Source organism: Rhizophagus irregularis, chromosome 26 (assembly GCF_026210795.1).
Source record: "Rhizophagus irregularis chromosome 26, complete sequence".
NCBI classification, from domain to species: domain Eukaryota; kingdom Fungi; phylum Glomeromycota; class Glomeromycetes; order Glomerales; family Glomeraceae; genus Rhizophagus; species Rhizophagus irregularis.
The window spans coordinates 1,863,367-1,873,429 of NC_089454.1; the positions used below are offsets into that span (position 1 = coordinate 1,863,367).

The 10,063-nt window shown below is 25.6% G+C and overlaps 3 protein-coding genes across 3 annotated transcripts; all 3 read left to right on the forward strand.

Annotated features, from left to right (window-relative positions):
* Positions 1-861: 861 nt before the first annotated feature.
* On the forward strand, positions 862-1,680 carry OCT59_017603 (uncharacterized protein; the record flags this gene model as incomplete). The annotated part of the gene is made up of 2 exons (XM_066137592.1): positions 862-935; positions 1,407-1,680. 2 exons carry the CDS (start codon positions 862-864, stop codon positions 1,678-1,680), a joined length of 348 nt encoding a protein of 115 aa, XP_066004155.1.
* Positions 1,681-1,874: 194 nt separating this feature from the next.
* OCT59_017604 (uncharacterized protein) lies at positions 1,875-2,189 on the forward strand (the record flags this gene model as incomplete). The annotated part of the gene is made up of 1 exon (XM_066137593.1): positions 1,875-2,189. The coding sequence occupies one exon, from the start codon at positions 1,875-1,877 to the stop codon at positions 2,187-2,189; it is 315 nt and encodes a 104-aa protein (XP_066004156.1).
* Positions 2,190-2,465: 276 nt separating this feature from the next.
* Positions 2,466-3,507, forward strand: OCT59_017605 (uncharacterized protein; the record flags this gene model as incomplete). The annotated part of the gene is made up of 5 exons (XM_066137594.1): positions 2,466-2,572; positions 2,655-3,001; positions 3,064-3,154; positions 3,238-3,328; positions 3,421-3,507. The coding sequence occupies 5 exons, from the start codon at positions 2,466-2,468 to the stop codon at positions 3,505-3,507; spliced, it is 723 nt and encodes a 240-aa protein (XP_066004157.1).
* Between the last annotated feature and the right edge of the window lie 6,556 nt (positions 3,508-10,063).

Consider the following 10,063-nt stretch of genomic DNA (forward strand, 5'->3'; position numbering starts at 1 on the left):
CTTACATTATGGACCGTTTTCACGAAACTGGTGGTTTATTCCAACAATAAAAAGTAGTAATGATATAGAAATGATGTATCATATTCGGATTGGTATGAGAACACAAGTAGAAATAAATGGAAAAAAATTTACTATGCGTATTTTAGAAGGAAACAAATTTGATTTGAACCAACCTGGTTATACTTGTCAATGTGATTCGATTCCAGTGAAATTGAAGATAATCCAACTAATGCAATTACTTCTTTATATGTACAAATTTTCAAAACTCAAACAAAAATTTCGGGTTCAATGGTTATGGGTTTTGATAAGGATTCAATATTTACCAAATTATTACAAAGATATGAATTCGCCCTTATTCTATTAAGATAGCGATAAACGACTATTATAGTTTTCAGCAGGTGTTCTTAAAAAGAAAGTTGGTTGGTATTTGGAGAAGATATATGGCTTCTTTTATTCATATTTTTAGAAAAGAACGTTGTATTTTTCGTTCAAAAATTTATAAAAAACAAGTCCATAGTAGAAGTATGGAATAATAGCTAAAATTTCACATTATGAAGGTAGTTCACCTGTAGAAGTTTGGCAAAAAATTGGAATTTTGGGAAAATTCAAGGTACGCAATTATTTGAAACAGCGTCATATACGCGATGCGTTATGACGTATATTAAAGTGTCGAACCATCTCAATAGAGTAATGAAGATCTAATGAATAGTTTATACGAATATCATAATCAAAAGATGAACTATTGTTGGAATAAATTGGTTACATTTATTTAAACAGTGGGAGTCTGGTGGAAATATTATTGAAATAAATACAATCCTTACAAATTTATATCCAAAAAATTACCAATTTAGTGATTGTGAAATGCAAGCTTGGAGCTCTATGCTTAAAGCTGCTGGTTGTACAGATATAACACCTTTTAATAGTGAAGTATCTCGGTAATTGTATTTTATAATTGATTTATCTCGTCTTACATTAGGAATTATCAAAATTCATATAAAAAACAGCATAAATTTTGGTCACGATCTTTAGATCCTACAGATGATAAAAATGCTTTGAAGAATCTCTCTTTCAATAGGCTTTTTAAATCCATATCCATCAAGTATTAATCAATCACAAATATTTTGGGATTGTTTTGCGAAAAGTTTAACATAAAATCCAAAAAGTCCTGATGGGATACGACGAATTTTATCCGATTATTGCATCAATTTTCTTATCAGGAATTACAAAATAGACTTGGAGTAAATATAATATGAACTATATTCTTGTATATCTTCGTGAAATATTCTAAATAAATTTGATGATATTAATTTAGGTTTCACTTTCAGAACTATTAATGCGGCAAGAAAATATGCTACACTCGATGGTTCAGGATGCTGACAAATAAAAAAACCTATAATTATACGTAGCCCACCTTTTACTAAAGAAATAGAAGACCAATTTGAAGCTTTTTTTTCAGACAAAGTAAATGTTAGTATGAGTTCGTATAAGGTTGATCCAAGAACTAATCATCCGATTCTTTACCTGCTTGATCAAAAAGAATCATTATGGAAAAGATTTTCAGAAATTTATCCTAATGGTATGAAAAGAACGGCATTTATAAGACGGATTGAAGATGGTCCATATAGGTATCGTAAAGACTTGGGAGGGTTGTGTTCAATTTGTCTGAGAATACGGATATGAAGTATTTGATGATTTAGCTAAAATTATAAGATTGCATGTTGAAAATCTTTCAGTTCAAGTATGTAATTTACATAATTTCCGTACTTTATTCATAAATTATTTTTTACATTTTTTTTTTTTTTTTTTAAAAAAAAAAATATAGAATAAATTATTACAAGATGTAGAACTAATTAAACGTTATATGAAAAGAGAATATGTACGTGAAATTAGCGTTGAAAGTAATGAAAGTAAATGCTGAACATGATGAATGTATTGATCACTGCTTACCTTATGCATTTGGTGAATGTAATAAGATGCATAGTATAAGGTGTTCGCATTGTCCAAAACTTTATTCATTTTTTGATAAATTGGAATCAATTCTTCCAGCTGAAGAAATACAACTTATAGACGATAAAAAAAAAAAATTACTTCATTATTTGGCACATCAAACGCGAAAAGTATATCTTAATGCACAGGTTCAAGTAAATTTATTAGAATTAGATAATGATGGGGCTATACTTAATTGTTGACTATAAGATGCGTATCTTACCAAAATCGTACTGAGAATCCAAAGTCTAAATTTTTTGGAAAAAAGGGTTGGACTTTACATTCTATATTGATGTATACCAAATCAGAAAATGAAAAACTAAATGTGGCCGCATTTGACCACTGGTCAGCAGATACAAGACAGGACGCATGGTTTACTGCTTCTTCACTTCACGCAGTATTTGAAGTTATGGACAATAAGCCAAAATGGGTTACATTAATCTCAGATAACGGACCTCATTACCACGAACAGTGAAATGATGATTATAATGGCACATTGGAAGGATTGGTACGATATTGAAGTAAAGAGTTGGATTTTTTTGGAGGCTGGAGAGGCAAAAACGGCTATAGATTCTCACCACGCACGGTGGATCTAATAAATACATAACAATTATTATTTTTTTAGAGAAGTAAAAATGGTTCGCATAGATTGCGCATGCCATTAAAAGATATGTTAGAATTGGGTTTGAAATTAGAGAAGGCAGTGATATAGAAAATTCAATCAAAGATCTATGTAGTACATCAGTAGGGGAAATAAATCCTAATCGTGAAAAAACTGATAAAAAGATAAAATCATTGGTTGGGATATCTAATATGAATGAATGGAAATGGCCAATCAATGGGCCATTTGCAGGGTCTATACAAGCACGTACCTTGCCAAATATAGGTAGTTTTACCAATTATTCTCCTATACAAACACGAAATTCATCAAAAATTGAAATAACGAAACCAAATCCAATGATTTCTACACCTTCTATGCCAAAATCTTTGTGGACTATACCAGTGCCGAATTCTGGTGATTTTTTTCTAATTTGTTACTCTATAAACCCAATAATTGCTAAATTATTCAATTTTTAGATACCTCTTCTAAGCGTCTACGAATAAATACACCTAATGAAAATTTAGTGCAAATTAACAATGGAATTGTAGATACAGAAAATAATTTCAAGTAAGAAAACCAACCTTATTTTATATTACTTGTTTTTAAACTGAGTTATAAAATAATTAGATTGACTTCTGCTTATATTATAGTGTTAATGCAGAATTTCAACTTGCATCTGGATGGGCGTTAAAAGCAAATCAAAAGTTTGGAAAAAAAGGTGGAGCAAGAATGTCGAAAAAGGTTATTGCATTATTGCAAGGTTTTTAAATGCAGGTAATGCTGATAAAAGTGATCGATCTCGGCTAATGATATGTTATCGAGGCATCGTATAGGCAAATAGTGGAGAGTTGGATCCTGAAATAATACCAAAAATAGAAACAATTGAAAATTGGATTAGTAGATATTCTGCAGCTTTGTAAACGTGAAATGGCGGCTATAGCTTTAGAGCGTCAAGTGCAAAATCAGCCATAGTACTTACGTTAATAATACATAAGTTTTGAATAAAACAATATTTCAAAAATACAAATTTATATACAAAAAATGGTTATAAACTTATAAATTATAAATAGAAGTTAAGTAAATTAATTTTCAGTTTATTCAGAGCGAAATTGTTAAAATATTATATATAGCGTCATTGCTGAAATCCACAGGTGCCCCAAATAAAACATAAAAATGAACATATAAACAAAAAATTTTTTTTTCGTCTAAAAATGATACACGTTTCACAAACAACACATGTGATTTTTAGTACAATTGGATTATTCTAGAAAAATTTTTAATAGTATGGTATTTCTTGTATTTGACGATCATTTGCATCTATAAATAGTAAAATCCCCCGAAAATTAATTATAAAAATACTACACGTGATTGCCGAATTACGAATTAATTCAAAATATAAACATTTCACTTATTTATAATAGAAATTTTTATAAAAAATTTCAAATTTATTAAATTTATTAGTAATTTAATAGCAATTTTATTGGTTAATTAATTTAAAAAGAAAATAATTTAATGTAGTATTTCTTTTTTATATATAATTTATTTATATATAGTAGAATCTTTAAAATTTTTTACATATAAATTTTATTTTATAATTTTAATAACCTTTATTAGAAGTAAGTTGATTTATGAAGTTTACCATAAATTCCCAATAACTATAATATTGACAGTCTATAATTTTGACATTAAAATCCTGATAAACCTAAATTCCAGTTGAAACAAAATCACAGGTCGAAAAGTGAAAAATCAGGCATCAATCAGTCACCAATCAGGCACCAATCAAATACCTGATTGGTCACCGATTGGTGTAAGGTTGCTTGCCAAAACTAGGAGGTTTCGGCAGGATGGCATATGCGAAACTGCCAAAACTAGTTTCGCAAAATTGGTCTAAAATGTTGAAATGCTATAACTGCTGAAATCTGCCAAAACTGTCTAAGTTGCCATAACTGTTTCGGCATAGTACATTATATGATATACATATAGTTTCGGCAATATTATGAATTATGATCTACTGATCAGATATAAAAAATAATCTTATACTTGTCTGCGAATTAATTACAGTTTCGGCATTACGTCTGTAAAAAATACGCTATAATTAATTTCAGCATGGATTTTTTTTTGACACAATAATGCCGTATTTAGCTGTATTGAATTTATACAGACGTAATTGCCAAAATTTGCTGAATTTATCGAATTGTCAATGATTTACGCCAATCTAATACAGGAAAGTTAGATTATCAAACAGATTGCGTAGTACAAATCATCTGATGATCTATTTTTTCTTGTATTGAGGTTTCTGGACAAAAATTATGAGGTAAACAACTAAGAAGGGTCTGGACATGAAGTTTTTATTTAAAAAATGTAATAGTTTATTTTTCATTTTGTAGCAGGGTTGCCAGACAAAAAGTATGACCAGACTTTTTGAAGTAAGAAAGGACCAGAAAATGGTCCATTTTAATAAATTTATTTATTTTTTCTTTATTGTAAGGTTGCTGGACGAAAAATATGACCGGACTTTGGAAATGAAGTAAGGAAGAGTTGAGGGAAAGGTTTTTCGTTGTTTTTTATTTTAATAAATTTAACTAATTTATTTTTTTCTTTTTTGTAGTGTTGCTGGACGAAAAACATGATCGGACTTTGGAATTTAGATAAAAGAGGGGGCTGAAGAAAGGTTTTTCATTGTTTTTTTATTTAATAAATTTAACTTATTTATTTTTTTCTTTTTTGTAGTGTTTTCAGACGAAAAATATGACTGGACTTTGGGATTTAGGTAAAGAAGGGGACTGAGAAAGGTTTTTCGTTATTTTTTTATTTAATAAATTTCTTATTTATTTTTCTTTTTGTAGTATTGCCAGATGAAAAACATGTACGGATTTATAAATTAAGGTAAAGGAGGACCAGTGAAAGTTTTTCGTTAATTTTTTTCATAATTTATGAAAAACATGACCAGACTCTTAAAATTAAGGTGAGGGAAAGTCGGAAAAGGTGTTTTCATCATTTTTTTTTAATAAATTTAATTGATTTTTTTTCTTTTTTGTAGAATTGTCGGATGAAAAAATATGACCGGACTTTTGTAATCGAGGTAAAGTACGGGAGAAGGATTTCGTTATTTTTTTTTTTGATAAATTTAATTAATTTATTTTTTTTTATGTAGAATTCCTAGAAAGAATATTACAACGTTGTTTAATTACATGTAAATTTATTAGAGACTGAAATTAAAAATAAAATATTAGGAATGCTGTAATTATGCCGAAATTCATATAAAATAATATTATTTATTATGCTGAAACTACAGATAAACTCGTTATAAAGGTTTCGCAAATTTTGGCAGTTTCACAAGTTTTAGCAGTTTCGCAGTTTCGCAGTTACGGCACTATATGTGAAGTTTCTCCTTTCAGCATTAAGCCAAATAGGTTTCGGCAGGCAACCTTAGATTGGTGACTGATTGGCATTTTTGCCAAATACTGTCACCAATTAGGCAGTTTGCTAACTTTTGATCCAGTGATCAGAAAAGAATGAAATATAGCTCATTGGAATCGTCTCAACAAGGCGAATCTAATGGTAGTAAAATCGCATTTCTAGGATTAATACTTGATGAGAAATTAAGTAAAATATAAAAATAAAAATGTATCATTTATATTTATTTAATTATTTATTAACTATTAATCCTAAAAATTTGATTTTACTACCATTAGATTGAGACGATTCCAATGAGCTATATTTCATTCTTTTCTGATTACTGGATCAAAAGTTAGCAAATTGCCTAATTGATGACGGTATTTGGCAAAAATGCCAATCAGTCACCGATTGGTGACTGATTGATACCTGATTTTTCACTTTTCAACCTGTAAATTCCAATAATCACAAATCCTAATAGTTAAAATTCTTGATGATCAAACCCCGAATTTTTTTTTTTTATAAATTTTTAATTAAACAAATATGGCAAAATATTGTAAATTTTATTAATACAATATATGCACATTTTATTAATATTAATGCAAATTAATTAATATTACTATATTATAATAAATTAAAAGGAAAAATTTTTTATTTTAATTTTTAATTGAAAAAATTATATATAGTATATTACTAGATTACTAAAATTAGAAACAATTGTATTAAAAATTAACTAATTCCAGTCAAAAAGGATTTTAGCTATCAAGATTTTAAATCATTAGGATTCTATGATTATTAAGATTTTTATTCAATCAGAATTTGCATTTATTAGAATTTTGGTATTAGAATTATAAGCTGTTGATATTATAATTATCAGAATTTTTGAGAAATCTCATTCTATATAAATATAATATATATCTTATAAATAAGATTAATATTTTAACTGTTTTTAAATAGTTGTGAAATTACAGCTATATAATAAAATTTAAAGTTGCAAGTTGTAAGTTAATTGTAAGTTGCAATTAATAAAATCTACAGTCAAACCTTGATATAACAAACCCTTGATATAGTGAATTTTTCAGACAACTATGATAAATTTCCTCTTGCTATAATGAATTAACCAATCAAATATCTTAAAATCTTTACTATAACTTTATAGCAAAGTTGAAGTTTGAAGCTACAGAGTTCATTATATGAGTTGACTGTAGTTGTAATGTCATTTTTATTTATATATAGTTTGATAATAATCTATTTTATAATAATTAAACTAGTAACTTTTTATTTTATATATTAATAGTATAAATTAATAAATTTATTTTCTAATTATTAATTATGAATTAAATAGAATTTTGAATAATACTAAAAAAACTTAGATTTAAATTCTAGTTTAAATATATAAAATTATAATATTTTTTTAGCTTTAAATTTACTATTTTAAAAATTAATAATTGGATTTTAATGATGTTGAACTTGTTAAATTTATTTTATTAAGCCAAATACAGTTAGACCTCTATATAATCACACTTCATATAGTCACATCATATAAAATTCCTCTATATAATCACACCTTTAGGGAATACCAATATATATAATTACTATATAAAAAAACCTTTGTATAATTACATCATAGTAAAAGCCTCTATATAGTTACCGATTTTTGTAGAACTGATTAGATGACTATATAGAGGTTTGACTGTATTTTAATATTTATTTTATTTTTATAAATGCTATGATATATTGATCAAGATAAGATTCCGCTTACTTCTAATAGAAGTCCACCATAATTCTAAGGTAAAAATTATATAGAAAAGTCAAAAAAACTGGTTGAATTAAAGTTTCAAATGGGTCAGGTCAGGTCAGATTAATTGATAAACCTGACCTGAAATTTTTTTTCAGGTCAGGTCAGGTCAGGTTATATCAGGTTGTATGTTTGACTTGTCCTGACCTGAAACCTAAAAAATTTCAGGACTATTTTTATTAAAATATTGAAAAAAAATGGTACAAACCTTTTTTTTTTAATATAATATTATGAAAAAAAATGTTTTTGCAACATTTTTTATTAAAATATTGAAAAAAAATATTGCAATCCGTTTTTTTTAATATAGTATTATGAAAAAAACGTTTTCGCAACATTTTTTCTCAAAATATTGTGATTCAACATTTTTATATTAAAATCATATAAAAAAGTAAATTGCAATACGCAACTCACTTTTTTATATAGAATCTATATAAAAAATTGAATCGCAATCTTGCAACTCACTTTTATTATATAAAATCAATATAAAAAAGTGAATCGCTACTGCAACTCACTTTTATTACATAAAATCAATATAAAAAAGTGAATCGCAATACTGCAACTCACTTTTATTATATAAAATCAATATAAAAAAGTGAATCGCAATACTGCAACTCACTTTTATTATATAAAATCAATATAAAAAAGTGAATTGCAATACTGCAACTCACTTTTATTATATAAAATCAATATAAAAAAGTGAATCGCAATACTGCAACTCACTTTTATTATATAGTAGAATCAATAGTTTCAGGTCGACAGGTCAATCGAGTCAGATCGAATCTTCATACCGACCTGAATTTTTTCAAAATCTACATACCTGACCTGAATTTCAGGTCAGATCAGGTCAGGTTACCTGAATTTGGCTGACCTGTTCAGAGCTCTAGGTTGAATTCATAAGGTAAAATTCTTTATAAATTAAAAAAAAGTAAATGTAATTCTGTGGTAAGTTTTTTTTATGTAACTGTAAGTATATGGTAAAATTAAACAGAATTTTAAAATGTAACTTGTAATTATAAGGTAAAATTTATGATTTTGTAAAATTTATTAGTATATACTATTTTTAGCACAAAGTTTATTACACAGACACGTAAAATTTTATTACACAAATACGTACAATTTCATTACACAAACACATAAAATTTATTATATTATTTTAGTATAATTTATTATACGAACACGTAAAATTTCATTACACAAATACAAACACGTACAAATTTATTACACAAACACGTAAAATTAAAAAAATAAATATGTAAAAAAGAATTTTTTATGGATATCTGTGTAATATAAAAAATTATAAAATAAAGTAAAGAACAGAAAGGGTAGATGGTTAGGATGGTAGGTAGGATAAATTAAAGTTATTTTTATTTATTTTTTTTTTGTTAAAAATAATATATATATTTGTAATTATTGATCAATTTTAAATAGGAATTTTTTTACATTTTTTTAAAATAATTATATCTAAAAATTAGGCCAATTTTAAAAGAAATAAAAAGTACTAAATATATAAAATAAATTATGTTTTATATAATCTATAATTATAAATGTTACTGAACTTGTAAGGTAAAATATATATGATTTAAAAATATAACTGAAAAAATGGTAAAATTACTTAGTAAAAGGAAAATTCGAAGTAAAGTAAATCTATATATAAATCTTAAAAATTTTACGGTGACCTCTATTAGAAGTAAGTGGAATTCTACTAAAATATTTTATTTTAAAATTTTTATTATATGGAATTTGAGTTATCTTAATATTATTTAAAATTAAACAGTATTTTATCTATATTATATATAAAATTGAAATTAAAAGTTAAAAGTTGAAATATTTCAGTTTTAAAAATCTAAAGTTAAAATATCATATAATTTTAAATAGTTGTGGAATAATAAAAACTTTAAATTGTAATAATTTTATCAATATATGGGATTTTTACAATAAAAAGGTATAAAACTCAAAAAAAATTTTAATTTTACTTTATATGTTAATTATGTTTTTTTTACTAAAATAAATGCAAATTTAATATTAATTCAATTTTTGATATTTTTTGAGTTTCATACCTTTCATTGCATAAAATAAATATATATATATATATTTTTTTTTTAATGATTTATATATGCTTTATTGATATTAAGTTTATATACCATACAAACAAATTATCATGAGCTATATTCACCCACAAAGACCCATATATTAAAGTTATAAATATAAAATATATATTATTTAAATTTTTTTCAATAAGATGAATCAAATAATCAGAATCTAATTATTAGTTATTAAGATTA